The sequence below is a fragment of the Myotis brandtii genome, unplaced genomic scaffold, assembly GCF_000412655.1.
Source record: "Myotis brandtii unplaced genomic scaffold, ASM41265v1 scaffold68, whole genome shotgun sequence".
NCBI lineage: Eukaryota > Metazoa > Chordata > Mammalia > Chiroptera > Vespertilionidae > Myotis > Myotis brandtii.
Window position 1 is genome coordinate 1,225,572 of NW_005370657.1, and position 24,720 is coordinate 1,250,291.

The window sequence follows — 24,720 nt, forward strand, 5'->3', positions numbered from 1 at the left end:
TGCGGCTCGCTGGGCTCAGCTCCAGGTGTCAGCGAGCAGCCTTCCTCCTGGACGCTCCAGGGTGGAATCTGTGCCTGGCCTTTTCCAGCTCCGAGAGGCGCCTGCAACCCTGCACTTGTGGCCCCGTCTCCGTCCTCAAAGCCAGGGACCTGGGCAGAGTCCTTGCCTCACCTCTCTGCCCTCTCCCCGCCTCCCTCTCCCACCCAAAGATCTTGTGATTCCTCGGGGCCACTCAGGTAACCCAGGCTCATCCCCCTATTTTAAGGTCAGCTGATCAGCAACCTTAACTCCACCTGCAGCCTTACTGCCCTTGGCCAGGGGGCGTCATTCTGCCTACCACACCATGAGACGTCTGGATGGGTTTCCGTCAACCAGTAACTGCTCATTATGCACCAAGTGGGTGCCCAGCACCTGCTGGGAACAGCAGTGAAGAAAGCCAACACCCAACTCTCACGGAGGAGACAGACGCCAAACCAAGGAGTGAGAGAAAGCAAGCAGTAGAGTTGGTGGTGAGCAACCAGGGAGAAAGCTAAAAGGACGTGGGGCTGGTTGGGTGGGGGAACAGGTTACATTTAAACAGTTGTTTTTGATTTTTTTTTTAGAGAGAGGAAGGGAAAGGGAGAAAAACATTGATCAGCTGCCTCCTGAACACCTCCTACTGGGGATCGAGCCCGAAACCCAGGAATGTGCCCTGACTGGGAATCCAGCTATGCGAACCATGACCTCCTGGTTCATAGGTCGATGCTCAACCACTGAGCCACACCGGCAGGGCCAAAAGGTTACCATTTTATTTTATTTTATTATTTAAAAAAATATGGAACGCTTCACGAATTTGCGTGTCATCCTTGCGCAGAGGCCATGCTAATCTCTGTATCGTTCGAATTTTAGTCTCTGTGCTGCCGAAGCGAGCACCAGGAGGTTACCATTTTAAATAGGGAGCTGAGGGAAGGCGTGGTGAGAAGGGGACATGCGAGGAGACGGAGGGATGAAGGAGACGCCTGGAGAAGGCAGGCTTGGTGGGCTCAGAGCTTTGGCCACGTCAGAGCAGCTCCCAAGGTTAACTTCTGAGCTTGAGAGAATTGAGGATAGCGGGTTGGGGGCGGGCACCAATTTGCCAATGATTGGGAAATGATTTATGCCTGTAACCCTGACAACAGCTGAGGCAAATGGCATATTAGTTTCCTAGGACTGACAACTCACCACCAAGTCGGGGCCTAAAACAACAGAAAGCCCTTCTCTCATAGCTCAGGAGCTGCAGTCTGAAATGCAGGTGTCGGCAGGCCGGTGGCCGCCAGCACGGATCCTTCCTGAAGATGCACCGCTCCGACCTCTGCCTGTCGTCACGTGGCGTTCTCGGTGTCTCCGCGTCTGTGTCGGAATTTCCCTCTTCTATGACACCAGTCACTGGGTTTGGGGCCCACCCTAGTAAGGTATGACCTCATCTTCACTGGGATACTTTGCAAACCTCTAGTTCCAAATAAAGCCACATTCTGAGGCTCCCAGTGGACACACATTGGGAAACAGATGCTAAATCAAGGAGAGCAAGACACACTCTCCACCCCGTACGAGTGCCATGTGCCAGTTCACCCACGGGCACACTTCCGTGCCTCCCCACAGCCTCTCGCCACTGTCCCCGACCCACGGCACCCAGGCTATCGGGGTCAGAGCGTGGACTGTTATTTAATACGCATTTTATTGAATACTTTGTGCATCGGGCACTCTCTTAGGGCTGCAAATACAACCCCGCCCCCAGTGGCTCATCCTCTCCTGGGGTGACAGGCAGAAAGCAAATAAAGCCAGGTGGGGCCGCCAACACCTCCAAGCAGGAGACGGGCAGGAACCAGGAACCGACTGGAGGCTGGGGAGGGGCAGCCATGAGGGGAAGCAGGTGGTGGCTGGAGCCGCTTCAAGCAGGAGGGAGTGGCCAGCTCTGCAGGAGAGGGGCTGAGCCGGAGGACTGAGGGGACCGCCAGTGGCCCTCAAAGCACCCCAAATCCAACGAACACACATTTTAAAGGAGGTGCATCTCTGAAAAACATGGAGGGGGGGTGTTGGCTTTCTTGTTTTTTATGATGAAAAAATTGGGCTCATTTTCTAACATGGAAACACCCCCACACCACCCAAGCCCAGATCAGAAAAATCATGCTCTGTCATCGGCTTTCAAACAACTTTATTAGAGGCTGTTTTAAATGACAACTCCCAATTCTTCTTAATTTGCTTTTTCACAAATTCCAGTTAGAACTATGTTTATACAGGACAGTAATTTTTGCATTGATCTTTGCGTCCTATTTAAACTGCCCATCAGGCCATTCTGGTAGAATGAAAAGTGCAACTGTGAGGCTGCAGGTTGACCAGCACTACTGAGCAGAGGCGGCGGGGGGAGGGAGGGGGGCGCGGGGGCTGCGAGGGAGAAGCCCACTTCACAGGTGGGGCGGGCGCTGCCACCCTCTCCTCTAGCCCCCCAAACTCACAGTGATAGGCACCTCGCTGCCTTGTCATTCAGAAAGGGTGAAATAGAGACCCTCCCGGTCCGAAAAAGGGTTTGGACTTCCATCTTCAACGGAATTGAGGTTTCTCCCACCCTTCCCATCCCCCATTGAACACTCAGGTCCTAAGGCTCCCCGTGTGCACGCGCGTCTCCCCAACCGGCCAAGGACCCTCTCTGGGACCAGGGCCCCCCCTCCGCTCCTGGCCCCTTTCCTGTCCTTGGACAGATGCGACGCCGACGCCGGTGTGGGCAGTGGCAGGAGGGCCACTCCCACTTCCTCTCCTCACCCCACCTCTTGGGTGTGGGAAGGTACAATCAACCATGAACATAAATATGAATAAAAAATGAACTTGAAAATGACAGGTTATTAATTAAACAAATCTATAAAAATAGTTAGGACATAACTCTGTTCAAATAAATACGAAATAAATAGGCTCGGAGCAGTGATCCGTGGCATCAGTGGAATGTGAGGCTGGTCCCACCGCCCCAGCTGGGATTGGACATGAATCCCGAGGCCTCAGGAACAGACTTTAATGCATCAACCAACCTCTCTACTCGCTTTGTCTTCCCTCCGGAAGCTCAGGGCTTGCACATTTGTCCAGTCTGTCTTTCTGAACAAAACCCTTTCCTTAAAAATACCTAATTAAGGCCCTCAAGCCCTTTTCCTTCTCGGGGCACGCAGACACGGGGCAGAAACCTCCCGTTACCCCACACCCCACTGCCTCATGCCAGAACAGGGACAGGGAGCTGGATCTGAGCTGGTGCCAGTCCCGACAGAGCCCGGAGCCAGCTCAGAGCACCAGGAGGCCCCAGCAGTGCAGGGCAGAGGCCTCTGGGCTCCGGGGAAGCCATGCACCCGGTGCCAGGCAGCCAACGGTGGGGCGGGGCCTTGCCCCTGCATGCATCGGCGCCCCTCTGCTGGTGAGCGCAGAGGGGGGTGGGCACACTCCCAGGCTCCTCCTTTCCCTGCACAACCTAGCCGGGTGTGAGGTCAGGTGGAAGCACCTTTCCCCCGCGGACTGAGGGGGAGGAGCAGGCGGGCATGGGAGTGGGCTGGTGGCCCTCCTCCTACCATATTCAAACAGCAGTGAGGAAGAGCAAAGTGGGCACAGGGCAGATGCCCAGCAGGCCAGAGGGCAGGGGCCCATGGCCCACGGTCTGGGTGGGAAGAGGAGATGGAAGAACTAAGCCGCCTCCAAGCCCTGCTGTCTGGCAGGCCCTGCAGGAAACGTCCGGTCTCTACTGAGCATCAGCCTGAGTCCTGCTGACCCCTGGACCCGAGGGATACCCACGGGCCTTCCCTGGAATGGACATGAGGGTGGGCCATGGTCAGCAGGACAAGCCCAGTGGGCCTGCCAGCTCCCCCCACCCTCCCTGCGGTGCGTCCCAGGGGTTTCACAGCTTGGCTTAAGTCAGCTTAGTGTCGGCACATTCACAGAATGAGATGGCTACACATCCCAGGGCTGCAGCCCAGGATCAGGAGTCCGCCGGGCGGGGCTGTCCTCCCTCCCGTCACCGAGACTGCACGCCCAGGGTGATCTTCAGGTTCTCGTACACCACATAGCTGATGCTCACGGCTGGGATCACCTTCATGAAGTTGGGGGCCAGCCCTCGGTACAGGCCAAAGGCTCCCTCGGTCCGCAGGATCTGTTTGAAGAGGCTGCTCATGGTCACCTCTGGAGCGCCCTCAATGGAGGCTGCAGAAATAAGAAAGGTCGTCCATCAGAGGCCTTTCACCGGCTCCTCCCTGGATCCCAATCTGCCCAGGGAGATGGGCCCCTGGGGACCGGCCTAGGACCAGCCTTACCTTGGGCCTGCATCCGGGTCCTGACCAGGGCCAGTGGATAGCTGGCCAGCTGGCCACAGGTGCTGGACATGGTGCCACAGGCCAGGAGCACAAACACTCCAGGGTCTGCGCTGTTCACGGCATAGCGCTGCAGCCAAGCATTCTTGAGTGTCTGCAAGGGGAAGGGTGCAGGGATGAGCCAATGTGCCAGCGAGAGCTTGCGAGGCCGTGAGAGGCCGGAGTGAGGGGGGGAGAGTGACGACAACATTACTGGGCCCATCGCATGACTCTGTGAGGCCACTGTAACCCGATTCGCTTGGCCGGGGCTGGCTGAGCTCCTGGCCCGCCTGCCTTTGTTTCTGCTGTCCCTGGGGATTCCTGGCTCAGACAGGAATGGGGATGAGGCAGAGGCAGCACGGCCTCGCCCCCCAGAGAAACTGACTTCTGTCGCCTGGAGTCTGCAGGGGCCCAATGAGCCCCCAGGGCACCGTGCTATCGAGATCTGCCTGCCAGGCACCTGGGGCGGAACTCGGGGCTGCAGGGGACCCTTGCAATGAGTCTGAGTGGATGGGACGCTCTTTGGTGCCGTCCCTGTGCCACCATCCCCAGCGGTTGTCAGGCATGGAGACAACGGGCGGGGACGTGTGAGGAGGGGTTTCTGAATCTCTCCTGCCAGTTCCAGGGGCCTGAGCCTCTAGCGCCTCACCTCGTAGACAGCCAGGTCGATCCCAGCGTAGGGGATGATGCCCAGCATGTTGGGAACGTAGCCTTTGTAGAAGGCGGCCATCCCCTCTCTGGCCAGGATCTTCCTGGCACAGTCCAGCATGCCCGAGTACTGGCCTGTCTTGCGCAGGGCCATCCGGGTCTTCAGAACCTGCAGAACCCAACAGAAGCGACAGAGTGTGAGCACGGCCCACCCCTCAGCCTCATCCCCACGTGCACTGCCCGCCCCATTGCACCTTGGTCCGCCCCAGGACCAAGGGGGCCCCTCACCTCCATCGGGTAGATGCTGCTCTGAGCGATGGCCCCGGCCAAGGACCCTGCCACAAGTCTCTCGTGAATCCTTAGAGTCTCCTGGTCACTCCCAACGAGACGCTTGATCTATAACAGGGAGCAAACAAACCGATATACCCGAGACCAGCGCACCCCCTCCTGCCCCACCTTCCTCACGGGGCCAGTCAGACTTAGCCCAGACATGGTGTCCCTGGCCCATGTGACGCTTCCCAGAAATAGAAGGAAATGGCCCACAGTGGAAATGGCAGCAGAGACGGGGTCAGACCCAGGCCTCTCCCCCCCTCCCTCACCCGCTGCCCCTTTGCCAATTGACAACACTACCTGGGGGGCGGGTCCTCACCTGCTCGTAGGCCATGAATTTGATGGCCGATTCGGGGGCAATTTTGATGACGTTGATGCCGTTGCCCCGCCAGAGCGACCTGGCCCCTCCCTCTCGGATCATCTGGGTGAACCCGCCCACGATGCACATATTGTTGCTGCGGGAGGCGTGGACCTGGAGAGGGAAGGACGGGGTCAGAGAGAACTCGGCCGTCATCCGACACAGCCTTTTCTCCATGGCCAACGGTCACGGTGGGCAGGCAGGCTCTTTCCTCTCGGATTCTGAAGACTAACTCAGCACTGAGAACCAAACAGCCATTCTAGGCCCAGCTACATCTGCCCATGCCACACCTACTGTGTGCCAACACTGTGCTAAACACCTCCACAAGGACCACTTTTTAAAATTTAAAAGATTGAACTGCCCTGGCCGGGTGGCTCAGTTGGTTGGAGCGTCGTCCCGTATACCAAAAGGTTGCGGGTTCGATTCCTGGTCAGGGTGCATACCTAGGTTGCAGGTTCAATCCCTGGTTGGGGCAATTGAACTGCCCTGGCCGGGCAGCTCAGTTGGTTGGAGCGTCGTCCCGTATACCAAAAGGTTGCGGGTTCGATTCCTGGTCAGGGTGCATACCTAGGTTGCAGGTTCAATCCCTGGTTGGGGCACATAGGGAAGGCAACCCATCGATGTTTCTCACATCGATGTTCTCTTCCGTCTCTCACTCTTCTGCTCTAAGAGCAATAAAAACATCCTTGGGTAAGGATTTAGAAGAAAAAAAGATCGAGCTTGAGCTTTTTATTATGGAAAAATTTCAAATATGTACAACAGTGCAGAGAATTATATGAGCTCCCATGAACCCTTGATCAGCTTCTACAAGCATGCAACCACAGCCAATCCGTTCCCCGCACTGCCCCGCCCCTGCTGGGTTACTTTAAGGTACCCACCCTTGGGTAAGGATTTAGAAGAAAAAAAGATCGAGCCTGAGCTTTTTATTATGGAAACATTTCAAATATGTACAACAGTGCAGAGAATTATATAATGAGCTCCCATGAACCCTTGATCAGCTTCCACATGCATGCAACCACAGCCAATCCGTTCCCCACACTGCCCCGCCCCTGCTGGGTTACTTTAAGGTACCCAACAGGATTGTGTCATTTCACCCAAGTGAAATGCTTCCAGTATCTACAGCATCCCTGGGGATTCGTGAAGAACCCTGACAAGGAGGCAATGTGTCTCAAGCCTCTTCGGCTCAGAGCAATGAAGTCCTGGGGCCACGTGACTTGCCCGAGGTCACACAGCTCTAGGCCTAGATGGGGTCAGATTCCAGGCCTAGAGCTCTTCTCCCCGAACCACTCCACTTCCCTGTTTCAGTCACATTATTCATCAACAGACTCCAAACCCAGGCAGCCCAGGAGGGCAAAGGGGGAGGGAGAGGATGACGTCTTCTCTGAGCAGGAAGGTGCCAGAACAAACAAGGGGACAAGGAGCGACTGGCCACCGTTCAGAAGACGCCAAAGTCCAACAGGGAATGCTGTGCAGGTTGATGTTGAAACCCTGCCCCTGACGTTGGTCTAGCTTATCTCTGTCCTAGTGGAGTCAGGCCTCTGGCCATAATGGGGTCTGGGCCAAGTGACCATCTGCTCACACCTTCCCCCATGCGACACCTACACAAGAATCCTACAGAAAGGTTCCTGCCACCCCCATCCTCACTACTTTACCAGTCCACATTACAGCCCTATAATGTGACCCCTGGCTCAGGGCCTCCAATAAAATTAGATCAGCTACGTGCATTGCCCAGGCCTGGATCTAATGTTGCCCTCGTCTGAGCAAGAATTCCAATCTAATTTATTGGGATAGAAAAAATATGGGTGCAAAGAGGGCCCCAGACAAGGGAGGGGAGACCAGCCCACCAAAGCAGCCCAGGGGTGGAACTAGAGGTTTGGGGCCCATTTCTCTGCGTACCTGCATGAGCACCTTGAGTCTGTCCAGGGGGGCCGTGCAGGTTCTGGATACGGCCCCGGCCCCACCTCCAGCCACGAGGTGTCTCCACCACATCCCCGTCTGCCTCTCCTCCACGGTGAACTCATCGGGAACTGTCAGATTCTCTCCCACATCAAAGATCTGCAGGGAAGACCAACAGAGATCAAACAAGCAGGCCCTGACGCGTGTGGCCAAGCTGCTGCTGGACAGCAGGCCCATAACCTTCCACCGTCTAGAAGGGGCCACCCAGGGGGTGAGATTGCCAAGGACTCTGGGTAGGAAACTGATGCACCAGCCTAGTCCCCCTCCCGCCTCCATGTGAAGGTGGCAAAGCTCTGGTCCCTGTCTGTGGCCTTCGGGAGGCCCAGGTGTGCCATGTGAGAGCACAGCTGGAAGGAAGCAGCTACAAAACCCCGCAGACAGCCTTCCAATGGCTGCCAGGGAGCTCCTGCAGGAACAGCTTACACAGGCATTTGAGCGGAGGACCGCCAGGCTGGCTGTACTGAACCCATCAAGCCAGGGGTGAAAATTCTCCTGCAACCTGATGGGTAATCAGATCGCGCTGGCAGAACATTATGTAAGGCCTCAGCAAACACGAGGGGGGTGCAATGCCTGCGCGTCACCCTCTCTTCTGGGGGGCATCCTGGCTGGTCAGACAGAGCCAGCTCTGCTCAGACCTGGGCTGCAGGCCAGACCCACGGGTCAGCAGCCCACATAACTTCACCCAACAAAGATGCCAGGTGTCCCGAGGGTGAGGCCCTGGCCTGGGCACTGCAGGAGACTGACCAGGAGGATCACCTCGGCCTCCGCTCCCAGAGCTGACAGCCTGGGGTGGATCAGACTAAAATCGAGGGGGTGCTCAGAGAGGGCCGCATCCCGCATGCAGGAGGCCCGAGGGCAGGGAGTCAGTGCGGCCACTACCAGTGCGGGCAGATCTGTGTTTCTCAACGACAGCTCTGACGAGACGAAAGAGCATACGTGCGGTGGTGGGAACATATTCTTTTGCCACAGAGAGAAACAGCACACAAGATGGGGCAGTGGGGGGAGACACCTAACAGCTGTGCCATTTGTTCCCTGGAGAGAGCCCCGCCCAGAAGGCTCACACTGGCTTTGGGAGAGCAAGTGCGATCAGGGGAGGGGTGAAGTGGGCCTTGAGGAACAGGCAGCCCATAGGGACAGACAGGCACCGCTGGCAAAGGAGCCCTGTGTGTGGGGAACGGTCAGGCCATCCAGTGGGCAGGCGTGTGGGAAACGGAGGAGGCATATGGAGGGCTCTGCGGGGCTGGCAGAGGAGTGGACAGTGACGCTGTTGAAGGGGAGGCAAGCTGAGACTCCCACCCCCATCCCCACCCCGGGATGGGGACTGAGGCTGGGCGAAGGGACCCGGTGAACGGACAGGGAGAAACGGCCCCAGGCTCCGGGCACGGGGCTCACCGTGGAATGCTTCCAGTACAGAATGATCTCGGGGATGTTCTCCACGGGGTGCAGGAGGTGATAGTCTCTCCACTCGTTCCAGTCGATGGTCATCGTGCCGTTTTTGTCCATGCTGCAAGAGGAACGCACGGTTGCCCACGTGTGAACAGGCCCCACCTGTCAGCCGCACTCCCCCTTCCCGGTGAGCCAGAGGCAGGCACACGGCCACGGAGGACACCACAGAGGGTGCCTCTGCCCCGAGGAGAAGAGGCAGATGGCTCCACACTTCACTTGGCACAAAAATGGGCTATAATGACCCACAGGAACCCCATTCTGATCGGGCGCAGAGGTTAAGGAGGGAGGCAGTCACCAGGGTGACACGGATACTTACTAGGTGACAGGGCCCCAGAAGTGGCCCGTTCGTATTCTGACAGACAGACAAAGGAGGAGCAGAGGAGAGAGGAGAAACAATACAAGTAAGTGCTCGAGGAGATGTCACTGAGGCAGACACACAGCACAGCACAGCAAGAGGATGCGCCCCCACAGCAGCCGGGGAGTGGGCACAGGGATGGGGAGAGGCCCAGCCAGGACAGGAAGTGCTCCTGGGGCTCTTCTGTGCAACTTCCCAGCACAGCAGCAGCTCTGCTACCCCCAGGACCACAGCTCACCTTAGACCCATCTCTCGGGGCAGCGCATCAATGATGGCGTCAAGTCCACCTTAAGTGGAGGGCTGCCAGTGAGCCCCCCCTCCCCACCGGCAGAGAAGGGTGCTCCCTGCTGCCTTTCACCTACTTGACCCCCCTCCCCCACTAGTCTTTTTCTTTGGGGTCACTGTGAACAGGCACACTTCCAGGAGATCAGGGATTCTTCAAACGAGCGAGCGCTGACTAGCAACCTGGGGAAGGGTTACTTATTCATCCCTTCAAACCACCAGAAGCCAAAGTTCAGAGAACAGGGTTAGTACAGTGAAAGCCACCAGAGTCAGCCCAAGAACGTTGCTTTCGTCACACTGGGTTTGAAGTGGGCCAAATGCAGAGACGGGCAAGCACTCACCTCTTGAGAATCTTTTCCGCCTGCTGCTCGGATATCTTGACCCCCAGGTCCCGCAGGGACTGCACGATCTCCTGAGAGTCAATTCGCCCTGCAACAACAGAGGCCGTGAGCGGGAGCCAGGCCACGGAGAACCCGCGGCGGCCAGCCACTGGCTCCGGAGGCAGCTCACCATCATTCTTTTTGTCCAAACTCTTGAACACTAGCCTCAGTTTCTTCTCGTGATCTTGGAGGTAATGGACGAACTCTTCAAAGTCCAGCTGCCCATCAAGGTCTTTATCGCCAGCTTGTACAATTTTCTACGGAACAGAAGTAAGGTTTTACCCTTTAGCTCATGCACCAGCTTGTCCCTCGTGATGCCCTGTCCCCAGGAAACGACTGTGAACAGAGGTGGCCCTAATGACCCAGAGGCTTCCCAGAACTCAAGAACCCGCCTTGCAAAGAGAAAAAGGCCCCCCCCCCCCCACACACACACCATGAGGAGCCCTTCAGGCAGAGGCCAGCAGTGGCAGGCTTGGTGAGTTCTCATTCCAAGTGTTTTAAAGACCAACTTGCTGTACCGCCAGGGTCAGCTGCTTGGCTCCCCTGCAACGCTGTCCCCTGGCGCCAGGCCTCAGCCACATGCTCTCTGCCCAAATGTGTGGATAGGCCTGGCGCTCCAGATTCCACCAGGAATGCCGCAGCTAGCTCTTTTTTCTCTAGTGACAGTGGCCCAGGGACAAGCGGGTGGCCAGGGTGAAGGTAGGAGGCAGAGCTGGCCCCTGCCAATGCCTACTTGACACAAATACAGCCAAGAGAATTCTGGAGAAGCAGTAAGAGCCCCCAGGGAACTATTTTGGGGCATATGCTTGATGCCACAGCCAGTCTCTGATCTCAGGGGAAACTGATGATATAACCAACCTCAGCTCCCTCAACCAGGTACTGAACAAGCGCGCTGCTTAGCTTCGTGACCCAAGAGGCTTGAAGAGACCCTGAGGTTCTAAGCCATGGGTCCTGCTAAAAGCATGACCTCTAGTAACCTGCTGAATCCTCACAAACAGCTCTAGGAAGGAGGTACTATCATTTTCCCCACTTTACAGAGAAGGAAACAGAAGCTCAGAGAGGTTAAGTCATCTATCCTAGATCACACAGCTAGGGAAGTGGTGGGCAGCATTCAAGCCAGGTTTGTTGGACTCCAAGGCTGCCTCCCTAGAGATCCTGCTGCGTTAATCTCAAGAAGGTGGAGCACATATATGAGTCACTCCAACCCAGCAACACCCCAAACTAGGAAAAAAAATCTCCCAGGGAAAATGGTTATAGTCTTCCTATATTGCCCAATGCTCTTAGTGCAAGCATGTCAAACTCACGACCCACAGGCCGCATGCCTCGTATAATTGGCCCGTGTTAGCCTTTGAGTTTGACATGCTTGTCTTAGTGAGAAGCCATTCACTATCCACAAACCAATATGGGTTTCCAAGTCTTTTGACCAATGGGTTTGGAAATTGACAGATCACTGGCTAGCTGGCGCTCTCCAACAATTACAATCAGTCTCTGAAATCACCTGATGGCTCTTGGTGATTGCTCAGCCACCACGGGTGCTAGGAGGAGGCCTGGGCAGATCCCAGGAACATCGCAGTGGGTGTGGCTGGGATGTGAAACCAATGCTGGTATTTTATCTACTATCTGAAGTTACGCTAACTTCCTGTAGATTTCTGTGCTCTCAGCCAAGAATTACGTATAGGATTGTCACTGTAGATTTACGGCAAGAGCGGAAATAGAATCTACATAATCTACATGACATTTAGGGAGGAGGTGAATGGTAGGCATGAAGCTCTTTGGTATCTGGCTGCTCTGCCACCAACGCAAACCATGTGCCTTATTGGGGTGGGTGCCCTGATTTCAAAATCATCTCCCAAGTCTTTGCTCCCACCTCAGAACCACTGGGCCTACTTTCTGTCTCCTTCCCAAGATATGCTAATCCCCACGCCCTGCACACCATCTGACCTCCTCTGCCATCATGAACCTGGGGACAGCACGGGAGAGGATTGACAGAGAAGTTGGGGTACCTCTTGAGGAGGCAAGCAATCGCCACAGTCTATGGCTGCTTCCCCATCTATAAGATGGTAAGGACTTCTGCTGCCTCCCTGCTCCAAAGGGACAGCTGGCAGGCTTCCCTCTCCACACACATGGCTTGTCCCACCCAGGCACAGCCTGCAGCTGCCGCCTGGGTCTCCAGTGAGAAGCCTCTGCCTCTCCCTCCTGTGTCCTCCTGGCCTCTTCCCTCCAGCTCAGAGAAACAGCCCCACAGCAGCTGGACTGCACCTCCCTTCTCAGGGCCCCCCTCCCACCCCTCAGCGAGGAAATTCCTTTGCATTCCTCCCACAAGTGCCTTCCCTAGAACGCAAGCCTTCCTTGGAAGTCACGTGAAAGCCAGTCATGCCTGTGAAGTAGCCTCGTCGCTGGCTGCCGCCACATGACAACCGGGGGGAAAACTCGCCCTTTTCTCGGGTGCCACCACTACCAGCACTCATCCCTTCACTCAGCCAACACTGATGAAATCCCGCTGCCTGTCCCGGCCCCCATACACACCTGCTTCCACTGGCGGAAGGTGGAGAACTCCTGGGAGGGGATAAAGACACTGAGTTTGAAGATGGACTTCAGCTCAGAGGGAAGCCCCTTGGACTCGAAGTACTGGAACTCGGTCTGAGCCTCCCCGATGACCGGTACATACAGGCACAGGCAGAGCATGCTGGCAGGGAGAGCCGGTGTTCAGCTGCCACCCAAGCAGCTCTGGCGGCGGAGGACGAGAATGCGGCCGGCCGGCAAACTAGCGCAAGATATGCCGGGGCGCGGCTGTCATTGGCTGCTCCAGCCCCGCCCTTTGACTTAATTGGGGAAAAAGCCCGCCCACTCTAAGTCCTGCCAACAGCCAATCAGCGCAGAGCTCTAGATTGCACAAGAGGCGGTGTAAAGATCAGGACTGACGTCACCGCTCACCAAGTTAACTCTTCCAAGACGGGCAGAGTCCAAACAAACCTTCACCCTCAGGCTGCCGACCCCTCCAAACGGACAAACAGCCGTCAGCCTGTTCTTTCACAAGGTCCCCAAACACGTCACACAATACAGTGACTTCCCCCCGTAGTCAATCATTCCCAACAGAAAAATAAGTGGATATAGAGATTAAATCAATGCTCACTGACAACGGGCCCAGTTTGGCTGTGAGAGTAAAAGTGGGGCGTGGGGTGGTTGAGGTCCCTAGCCATCCATGACGTGGCCACACCTTGGCTACGGGGCCATCTAGGCACGGCTCCGACCTGCTCCAGGGACCTTTTCCAGGCCACTCCGCTATGTGAGCACCTCAGAGCCCACCCATCCCGTGCAGGCTTCCCCAGGGGAACCCACAGCATGAGGCGCTGACGTGATGGGGACAGGAAGAGGACACTCTAGAAGACTAAAAGTTCGTTGTGCTAAGGGACTGCCCAGCAACATCAATCTGGGGTCAGCCAGGGCCTCACTAAGACCCATAAGGTAGTGTTCAGAACCCAGCTTCACTCGGAACACTTGACACGTTAGTATAATTGCAGCTTTCTAACTTAGAACTGTGCTGTTCAACATGGACGTTGTTAAACTTTAAATTAGTTGAAATGAAATGAAAAATCCAGTTTCTTGGTGGCATAGCCACAGCTCAAGTATCCATAGCTGCATGCACTCAACTTAGCATGTCCACCATCACAGAAAGTTCTACTGGGCAACGCGGCTCTAGAATGCCCCTTGGAGGTGAGGATGAGAGAAAAATCTCGTCCCGCAAAGTCCCGCTTTTATTTTTATCTGAGGATGATCCTATTGAGGCCAGCCTGCAATCGCCACTTCATCCTTCCCCACAGAGTGTCAGGGCTGCGTGACGCGGAGGAAGGAAGCACGTCACAACGATGAAACGAAAGCTGGTCTCGCTTGCTCCTGCTCCAATGTGCCACTTCCTAATATAGACCGAATCGCACCACCAGGAGGGATAAAAATGGAGATCAACAAAAGTAAAAGGAATTTTAATTTGCTAAAGAGCTTTTTGTGAGGAACTTGAAAAAAGGACTTTAAAATAAGATGTTGAAGCTTACATATAACATAAAACAGATTTTATTAACTTATATGACATTTCTGCCTTTCTGAAAGAGATTTGGTGACGAGTCTTGGGCTTCAATTCACTAGGGTGCATCCAACGAGCTATTCAGAGGCAGCTCAGGACTATCCACATTCCCACTTAGATCCCATGACACTCAGCTGTCTCTTAAGCTGTCCAATTCAGAATGTCCTGCTTTGAGGTTATTTTTATCTCTACTGTTGGGATCCTTGAAGGCAGGAGGCTATTGTTTCAAACGTTTGTGCCTCCTGGTGGGAAGAAGCCCTTGCCTTGACCCTGGAAGGTGCTGGATATAAGCAGTTCCTGAATGAATGAATGGGGGCTGGCAGGCCTCTAAGACCTCAATCTCACCCATCTCAACAAAATAATGTATTACTATTTTTATTTTAAAGGAGGTTCACATCTATAATAAAAGCATAATATGCTAATTAGGGGCTGTGAGGGAAGACTGGGTCCCGGGTGCCTGCAGGAGGCCGGAGGGAAGGAAGGCCTACTCTTGCACAAATTTCGTGCATCAGGACTCTAGTTTATAAATAAAAGGGCTGAATTTCAAAATGCTGATGTTCCTTCGCTAATTTATTCACATTTGCTTCTGAAACAAAAATAAATTACTCAGATCTGTTGAAGTATCTCATTTCAATGATGACTGTAGTTATTCGAAAATGGCAAATACTTTGACAATAATAAGCTGTCAACTGGAGATGTTCCATTTCCATGGAGTTATTCTTCTTTTTGTATCACTGAGTTTTATGATGTATTTACAAGACAAATCTGAGAACAGATTTGAAAACAATACCAAATAAAAGTGAAATGTGCCCTAGCCGGTTTGGCTCAGTGGACAGAGGGTTGGCCTGCAGACTGAAGGGTCCCAGGTTCGATTTTGGTCTCCCTCTGGAACCTCATTTGCTGCTGTGGCCACAGTGTCATTTGAAATCTATATTCAGTGTCTAAGGAAAAATTATTAAAATATTAACCAGCCCTGGCTGGTATTCTCCAGTGGTTAGTGTCAGCTCACGCACAGAAGGGTCTCCGGTTTGATTCCAGGTCAAGGGCACGTATCTGGGTTGCAGGTTCCATCCCTGGTGCCTGAGGGAAGCAACCAATCAATGTGTCTCTCTCACCCCCCTCTCTCTCCCTCCCTAGCTCCCTTCCTCCTTTCCACTCTCTCTAAAAAGCAATGGAAAAAATATCCTCAGGTGAGGATAAATAAATAAATATGTTAAAAACATTAATCAAATAAGTTCAATTATTTTCTAGAAAAAAATAATGGAATTACCCTGATTATAACAAAGCTCATTACTTGACAGACCAATGGTATCAGGCATGTGTTTGCCAAGATGTTATTTTACAATGTTAACATTAATTCTATTCCAATGTTATTTTTAAAAGGGGCTATAACTTATTTTTATTTTGCAACTGTGATCAAGCCCAATAGAATGTCTTCACTGGACAAACTTAAATTGGCATTTAACCACCTGTCCTCCCGAGTTTCCCAGGTCATGCAGAACTCCATTTTCACAGAAACTGGCTGGGGATTCTTTCCAAGTAAGCCCCTCTCCAGGCACCTAGAGTCCAAAGTTAATGCTTTATCCCTGGACTTACAGATAGAGGGCCAGAGGGGCTCTGGAGTCACCCCCTAATCTCTGAGATGAGCAAATAGGCCAGGAGAGGTTGACCAGGCCCCAGCGCCTGTAGATGGTGGGGCTGAGCCTTACCAGGACCTGGCTCTTATGACAACAGCCATTTAACAGCGCCCGAACCAAACCCGATGCTGCCAAAAGGAGACGCAAAATTAGTTTCCAAAGAATGCTTGTTAGGCTGACATTGAGAACTACTGCAAGCAGTACCTCACATTGGAAGGTGGCAGGTGTGTGGGAAAGCTGTAACCAGAGCAAGTTTAAGCTTAGCCTTAGCTGAAAACAACAACAACAAATGTATTTGTGTTACTGCTTCTGAACACATGAAGAAACACAAATAAGGAAGAAGACGGCAGCAGGGCTCCTGTTCGGTCCTGATGCTTCGCACCGGCAGGCTCTGTAAATCCCTGTACCTGGCTGCCTCCCCTTCTGCCATCCACCGTTCTTCTCTGCCCTCTTATCCTAATTTTGTGGCCCAGATCTGCTTGTGTTTCTTCTCTGAAACAATGAGCACTGGGGAACAATGACAGCAACTCTAAAGCCCGTCGAATTCAGTGGGATCAGATTTCACCTGCTCTGTCAAGTCCAGTTCCTCCCAGAGCATCTTCTCACCCTCAAATCGGCCAATGCCACCACAAGCTTTCCTTGTTCTACCACTCTGCTTCATGCCAACAAAACAGGTGCTTCCTGCACCAGGTAAGTGCCAAAATACCATGAGTAAGACCAGGGCAGGTAGACTACTTTAGGGAGTGCGGCATTAGGTCATAAAGTGTTCCCCCTCCTCTGCAATGACTCAGACCAAGCCCAAAGATTAATTAATATGCGAAGGAGCCTCGCCAGCATCGCCCTGCTCTAGCCCCACCCACCCCTAGGGCTCTGGAACCTCATTTGCTGCTGTGGCCACAGTGTCATTTGATGATCAGGTTGCCATGACAGCCCAGTGTAGCTGAAACCTGCCTACACTGGCAATCAGACACACAATAAGCAGAATTCTCTGGGCTTCTGAGAAGGCAGCCCCTCAGGATCTGAAAGCTTGGATGCTGCTGAGGTCACCTCCCTCTCCAAACTAATGGCTTTCTGCTCCAACAGCAGAGGAACTGTCAGCTGAGGATAAAGGGGAAACTGGAACAGTTCCTAGAATAAAAGCTCAAAGGGACCTGACTCACGGGAAGACATATTTAGACAGAGGAAGTGAGAGCCAAACAAAGTCGTGCTGCTGGGAAACTGAGAAGCCTGAGAACCAACCTAAACTTCTAAGGTTTCCATAATGTTTGGGGAGCCTCTTCCTGAGAGAAACGGTGAGGTCAGGCCCCACTGGCCGCTGATCACAAACCCCAAAGCCTACCTTCAGGAGTAGCTGCACAGGGAAAAGCACGCGATGCAGAAACGCTCCCACTATTCCAATACTCAGTTTATCTGCTTTTCAAAGAGTCCACACCACCCAGATGTGCTTGCTTTCTTGCTTCAAACCAAACTGGCTGACCCATCTCCTTCTTGGGGCTTCCCCCACCCTCCAGCCAGCTGGTCTGTCTCCCTTCTGAGCCAGTGAAAGGGTGGGTCTCAGGTTCAGTGCCCCTCAATCCTGACTCTGCAGGCGGCAAACTAAGCTGTTCAGAACAGAGAGTCCCGATGCCAGGCCACCCTGGGAGAGGGCTGGCAGGAGGTGTCAGTATGAGTCTAGAAAATGGAGCAGTTAATTATTAAAGTCAAAAGTAGGTGACTTTAAAAGGGAGCCAGCCAACCCCTTATTTCCTTGGCCTCAAGGCAAGCTGGCCTGTAGATAAATGTTCCTCACAAAAAAGAGTACCGCTGCCAGTTCTGAGCTCATCTAAAACAATCCAAAGGCAGGCCGTGATGCCTTCGGAGCACACCGCAAGCATACTACAGACTCGGAGTCCCCGCCGGCCAGGACCAGCTCATTACAGTCTAAGGGTTCTCCTCAATGCTTAATCTTAAAAGATTGCGAAAGTTGCTGCATCAAAGGTCCCTGCCACTTAGCAAAGGAAAAACGAACATTTATTAAACATAGCAATTCAACGAACAGGTTTCAGGAATCTACAATGTGCCAGACACAGGGCACACTCTCCTCTCGCTGATTTTTATTCTGAGAAAGGAGAAAAGATCCCAAATAACCAAAGCTCAGGAAGCGACAAGGTCACTGCTACTGCAGCAGGAGACACCTCAGCCAGACGGCACTTTCCGTTCTAACCCTGAGAACTCCCCTGGTCCCACTGGGAACTGCTTTTTTAAGGGAAAGGGAGACAATACAGGGTGAAGTTCCAGGCTGATGTGGGTGAAGTCTCGCCTCCACCCCCCCTTAATTGTTTAACCCTGCGCAAATTACTTAACCTTTCTGCACCTCAGTTTCCTCATCTAGGAAATGGGGATACCACCACTTACCCTGGCTCTTGTGTAGATCAGATAACCCACATTCAGGGCACCAGTTGGAGGGAAGGCCCTGGCACTCAACAGACCCGCAGAACCCAGAGAGGCACAGGCCTCCGCACCTGGACACTCCAGCCTCTCTGACCACTCCCTCCTCCGAGACCCAAAGGCCTTCCGCCCGCCCGCCAAGGCCAGGGGTCTGACCTTCGGGACGCAGGGCAGGCTGGCCCTGCCCAGCTCCAGGCTGTTGGTTCAACTTCGAAGGTGCTCTCTGTAGCTGACTTCGCTCGTTCGTCCCTAAATTGTTCAGAAACGCTAAGATACAAGACACACTCTAGTCATTTGCCCTTTACTTTCAAATGACTTTCTGGGGCCAAACTGACAAATCGAAGGCAAATCTTCTATTGCAGTCAACCTCCCTCCCCCTAATGTCCTTTACTTTCAAATGACTTTCTGGAGCCAAACTGACAAATCTTCTATTGCAGTCAACCTCCCTCCCCCTAATGGCCACACTGAAGTGGTCATAATAGGGTCATAAAGCTTTGGCAGTGGCCGCAAAGATTCCGGCTGAAGACTTGGGTTTCTTTATTGTCTGACACTTCTCCCCGGCCCCCAATACCAAACTGATGGACTTACAAGTCCTCGCTTCCCCCCACACTCCAGCTTTTCTCAGGAAAATGCTCCTAGACCAGTCCCTAAACTCGGAGGTCGTCTCGAGGTTGCCATTACCTTAGGAAACTGCTCTGCAGGTCCGACCACCAGCAAAATGGTGGGTCTCTTTTCCGTGGCCTCAGCCCTGCCGTCTTGTTTCCCCAAAAAGCTTGACATCGGGTCTCCCCGAGCAGGAGCTGGGGTGCCTCTGACTTCGTTACCGTTCCCCTCTGTGGAGCCTTGGCACCCAGCCCTCGGGAAAAAGCTAGACAGAAAATGCCACAGCATCTGCAACATCACGGCTTTCTCCCAACGTCGCTGACGGTGACTGGTCACTTCTCAGGAGGAATGTGACCACAATACCAAGGGTCGCTGGCTACACCGCTGCTGGGAAGACTAGCCCGGGGAGCTGGAAGGCTGGCCGCTCTGCATGCAGTGGCTGTTTCCTGCGCTTTCAAATTTGTGAGCACTGCTGTCGTGCCCGGCCTGAGAAACAGCTCACTCTCAGAGAGCCCGCGGGTGCTGGCAACGCGCAGAGAGCAGCGTGAGCTTCTTCAGTAAAAGCTCACTTCTGCAGGAGGATGGCTCTCAAACGTTTGGCTTTTTAAAAGGAGGAGAAAGCAATAGCCCAACAGACCTCTCCCGGAGGCAGAAGCAACTTCGAGCTCCCAATTATTCATCTGTCCTCGCTCAACTACTGATCCCACAAGCGAGGACCTGAGCATCCAGTCTGCATTCTCACTGCAGCAGGGCGCGGCCAATCACCTCTGCCGACACTACCAAGTTCATTATCCTAACCCGCAACATCCCTCCAATCACAGGCGGCCAATTCCCTGCCTGCAGCTCAGCACTTCTGCAGGGAGGTGCCAATGGCAACCTACAGGCTCGCTGAAGGCACCCAGCGCTGGCTCATCCCCGGGAGCCCAACTTCCTCCTCTCCACCTGGGTTGCTTCTGGGATGACATTCACCATCAAGTTTGACATGATCAAGAGTCCCTGATAAGAGAGCTAGCAGCACTCTTCCTTGTTCCGTGATCCCATTCTCTCCGACCATGCGTAACACTACGCACATCGTATCACAGCAGCTGCTTCTCCCATGCCTCCCTGCACATGGTGAGCTGCTTGGGGACAGGGACCAAGTGACAGATCTTTCCACCCCTAGCACCCAGAACCAGGCACAGATTAAGTCTGCAGCCTGAACTGAGTAAATTATTAAGAATACAAGGGAATTAGTCTTTGCTCATTTGATTCTTAATTTATTAGCAGGTAAATACAGGGACCAACTACTGCCATCCCTCACAAAAAGTGACCCTTTGATACAGTGTTCATAATCATTATTTAAAAAAACATGAAAAAAGTTTAATAAATGTTGGGACGAGTATGGGGAACTGAACACCCTCATATGCTGCTGTGACCGTGCGCATCGGGACAACTTCTTTGAAGAGCAATTTAGTCACAGCTACCAACATTTCAAAAGCACACACCCTTTGTCATAGCAATTCCACTTTAAGCAATGTATCCTGTAGATACGGTTGCACATGTGAGAAGTTACGTACACATGTATATGACATATGTGTGATACGCATATGTGATCAAACATAAGGATATTTTTTGCAGCCTTGTTTATAATAGTACAAGTTTGGAAACAACTTAAAGTGCTGTAAAAGGGAATGGGCAGATAAGTCACGGCACATCCACACAGTGGAACCCTATGCAGCTGTTCAAAAGAATGAGGCAGCTCTTTACCTCCTTCGAAAGAAAGAATATACATGGAGCCACTTCAAAATGGAGGTGGAGCTGCCCTCCCAGAGGAACTGCCTTGCAGACCTTACTCCTCAAACCTTTGTAAATTGGGCAAATTAACCTTTAGACCGGGCCTGAAGCAACATTATATTCCAAACAACTATTTGTTCTGACTACCAGACTGAAAATTAAAGACATCTTTAGACTTAGCTTGCAAGCTTATCTGTAGATATACAAGTTCTTTCCTTGGCTTATTGGTACCCATAGAAATCCTTCCTTCTATTCATGTCATTATGCTCCTTCCCTTTCTCATAAATGCCCTTGGCTTTTACCTCTGAATCAGGTCACTATTTGGGTTTCTGCCTGAATCAGTGCTTCCTGAATAGCTGTGCTTTTGGATCTTAAATAAATACCATATTTTCCCGTGTATAAGACACTATTTTTTTTTTCCTGAAAATCCAGGGCCGTCTTATACATGGAAGCCAGCCTCAGCCGAGGAGGGAGCCATGCAGGTGCGTAGCTGCCCATACCTTGTCAAACAGGCTACCTCCAATCGACCCTTATTGTTACTGACGCCAGCTGATGCCGAAATTGGAGGTGGAGGTGGAGCGTGCACAGATGCAACAGGGACCAGAGCGTTCCAAGCCCATAAAGATGTCAAAAAATAAGAAGATAAATACCGGTAAGCGATGGTCTTACTCTGCAAAATTCAAACTGAATGTAATCAGCTATGCAAGAGAGCATGGAAATAGAGCCGCAGAGAGACAATTTGGACCTCCTCCCACTGAGTGTATGATCAGACAGTGGAGAAAACAGGAAGAACAACTCCTGAAGATGCCAAAAAAGAAGGAGGCCTTCAGAGGAAAACCAGCAAAAATGTTTAAAATATTGATTTCTTAATTTTGGGTTGGAAAAGTGGGCGGGGCATCTTATACATGCGGGTGTCCTATACACGGAAAAATACGGTACTTGTTCTTCTCACTTGGGCTTTTATTTTTAAGTTAACACTCGTATGGAATGATTTGAAAATATCTTGCTAAACGAGAAAAGCAAGGTGCAGAAGAAAGGGGACAATATGCTGCCATTTATTTCTAAGCTTGTATATGTGACAAGTATCTCTGGAAAGACACTAAAATTGAAGAGCTCACTTAAGCGAGCTCTGTCCATTGTTCTTACATCCAGGAAAACATCCCTTGGAAATGTCAGAGTGATTTCTTTTCCAGTCCCCTTGGAGGCACAGCCACTGGCACCAGAGCACAAACCACAGAACCCGCACCCCATTATTATCGTGTTGCCCGCATACTATCTCTATGTGCTGTAAACATTAATTATTAACTATCCTGTAGCCACCTAATGTAAAGAGATGGTTTGGGGCAGGGAGGGAACTTGGGGGTTTGAGGGGAGAAAGGGAGATGGGAGATTACTTTCACTGAACATCCTTATATCATGTGAAAACAAATCATGAGCATATATGACCAAGCATACATACATACATACATATACATACATACAACAATTATTTAAAAAGAAAACACAAGAAGGGACATCAAGATGGCCAAGCTAAGAATGACTTTATCTAGAAGCAGTTTTGTATGTTGTTTAAATGTATAGTCTCTGGAGCCAGACCCCAGGTTCAAGTCCTGGCCATGACTTGTATGATCTTGGTCAAGTTACTTTTAGCTCTTTGCGCTTTATGCTTATGTGCAAAATAAGAATAGTAATGGAACCATATTGTTAGTTCATAGAGTTGATAAAGACTAAATTAGATAATACGTAAAGCTCTTAGAACAGTATATAAAACATTGTGAACAAAAATGGGGCTATGTAATAAACCTGACAATCTCAGTGATCAAAAGTAACCACATTCCCCGATAAATTTAATCCTATATAATAAAAGGCTAATATGCAAATTGACTGAACAGTGGAACGACTGGTTGCTGTGATGTGCACTGACCACCAGGGGGCAGATGCTCAATACAGGAGCTGCCCCCTGGTGGTCAATGTGCTCTTATAGGGGGAGCACTGCTCAGCCAGAAGCCAGGCTCACGGCTGGCAAGCGCAGCAGCGGTGGCAGGAGCCTCTCCCGCCTTCGCGGCAGCGCTAAGGATGTCCGACTGACGGCTTAGGCCCGCTCCCTGTGGGCATAAGCTGGCAGTCGGACATCCCCCAAGGGCTCCCGGACTGCAAGAGGGTGCAGGCCAGGCTGAGGGACCCCCACCTCCAGTACACGAATTTCATGCACCGGGCCTCTAGTAAAGAAATAGAAGGTAAAAAAAGTAACCCACACAGATGGTCTGAACATAAACATTCCTAACTGGGCATGCATGGCAGGCCGTCACATCCAAGGACTAGAACTTCCTTAGCAAGGATTAAGCTTAAGCTTAAGCGAGCTCTGTCCGTTGTTCTTACATCCAGGAAAACATCCCTTGGAAATGTCAGAGTGATTTTCTTTTCCAGTCCCCTTGGAGGCACAACCACTGGCACCAGAGCACAAACCACAGAACCCCCCACCCCATTATTATCTTGTTGCCCGCATACTATCTCTATGTGCTGTAAACATTAATTATTAACTATCCTGTATCCACCTAATGTGAAAGAAGTATGTGTTTCTCCATTTTGCTTCTTGTCCAATCCTAGAGGTTTCCTTGCTTGGCTTTCTCCTGCCTCCTTAATCTACCCCAGTGTTTTCAGTGCTTTTCATGTCACCCTCTCTAGGTCTTTGCCTTTGACTGGTGTATAAAATAAGCTGCAAAACTGCAATTCTCCCGAGCATTTTCTCAATCTATTGAGACCTTGCTTCCAGACATGTCCCCCAAAATTTGACTCAAATAAACTCTTATGAAACTTTTCCATAGGTTTGGACATTCTTTCATAACTACCAGCTATTTTATTACCATTATCTAGAAAATGATTGTGAGCTCATGCAACTAGTTTTGCTTCCTTTGTTTTTAAATTGGGCACTGTCCCCATTAGCCTTTATTTGTGGTCTGCCCTTAATTTTGTCATCTTTTCAGGTGTTTTTTTCCTTCAGTTTATGAGTGTCTCAGTGTACTTACGTCTTCTCAGTGTACTTACGTCTTCTCAGTGTACTTACGTCACTGGCTCCTTTAACAAAAGAAACCCAGAGGGATCAGAAAGCACAGTCGGCTAGAGGGAAGTAGTTTTAATACTGTTAAAGAGAAAACCCACAGGCCCTAAATGGTGTCCCTCGTGCTAGAAGCCCATGATACTAAACCTAGACTTAATACCTGATCTAATTGCAGTTTAAGCCTCTCCCACAAACATGATCTTCCGTAGTCAACCAGTCTGGAATCTTCTGATCAAGCACTAGTAAAGTACTCTGTCACGTGGGTCCTCTCCATCCCCCAGAGGAAAAAGAGGCAAGAGACAATCAGCAGATCAAATCCTTGCCTGACACCCCCCACCCCTGCCAGCCCCACCCTTGCCTCACCCTTCTTCCTATAAAAGCCTTCCATCTTGTACAACCCCCCGGAGTGCCCTTCTAGTTGCTAGATAGGACATTTAATAAAGCCAATTAGATCTCCAACTAGATCTCCAAATGTACTTGGTTGAATTTTGTTTTTTTAAAAAATACTAAGAACCCATCCAGAGCCAAAAACCCTAACCAAACAATAATCCTTTCATGAAAATGAATCTTGTTTTTATGCACTGAAAATCTGGTGAAATGGAGGAGACTAAGAGAAATCTCATATTTGGTTGGTTACTGGCTTTTAATTTAACGGACTCCTACATACCACAGAACTGAGTTATAAACTCAAGATGGAGCTACCGGGACCAATTCACCTTCCTGCCAATAACAATTAAATGTTCAGACGAAATATATAAAACGATGGTTTTCAAGACACTGGACTTCAGGTGACAAAGGACAGTGACTCCTGGGAGATCTATACAAATGAGCTGAGCCCACCATTGCCCCAGCTTGCTGGCTGGGGTTTCCAGGCTACAGTGTAGAGGATGGGTACAAGCAGAAGGAAGAAAATAATAAACTAGGGGAAGAAGAGACGGTGTTTTATTTATCCTAAAATCTCCCTTGTTCACCATGTAAGCCGGAGGTCAATGAAAACATGTGCAATTGCACACTTTGCTAATATTTTTATTCTAAAGCCCCTTTTCTTGAATCTTTGA

The 24,720-nt window shown here is 51.6% G+C and overlaps 1 protein-coding gene and 1 long non-coding RNA gene across 5 annotated transcripts; one reads left to right on the top strand and one right to left on the bottom strand.

The window, feature by feature from the left end:
- The first annotated feature begins 444 nt into the window (after nt 1-444).
- Nucleotides 445-2,864, top strand: LOC106723931. Its single transcript, XR_001359681.1, has 2 exons — nt 445-509; nt 1,245-2,864. It is a non-coding gene; the product is annotated as an uncharacterized LOC106723931 (long non-coding RNA).
- Nucleotides 2,154-19,521, bottom strand: SLC25A25 (solute carrier family 25 (mitochondrial carrier; phosphate carrier), member 25). 4 transcript variants are annotated; one of them, XM_005881425.2, is made up of 11 exons: nt 18,910-19,521; nt 10,217-10,343; nt 10,048-10,135; nt 9,386-9,421; nt 9,016-9,127; nt 7,564-7,722; nt 5,629-5,781; nt 5,268-5,375; nt 4,981-5,148; nt 4,296-4,446; nt 2,154-4,185 (listed from the first exon to the last, which is right to left on the bottom strand). In XM_005881425.2, the coding sequence occupies exons 1-11, from the start codon at nt 19,126-19,128 to the stop codon at nt 4,001-4,003; spliced, it is 1,506 nt and encodes a 501-aa protein (XP_005881487.1). In that variant the 5' UTR covers nt 19,129-19,521; the 3' UTR covers nt 2,154-4,000. The 4 variants fall into 4 exon arrangements, with proteins under 4 accessions (XP_005881487.1, XP_005881489.1, XP_005881488.1 ...); XM_005881427.2 differs by lacking the exon at nt 18,910-19,521 and adding an exon at nt 12,613-12,888; XM_005881426.2 differs by lacking the exon at nt 9,386-9,421.
- Nucleotides 19,522-24,720: the final 5,199 nt, after the last annotated feature.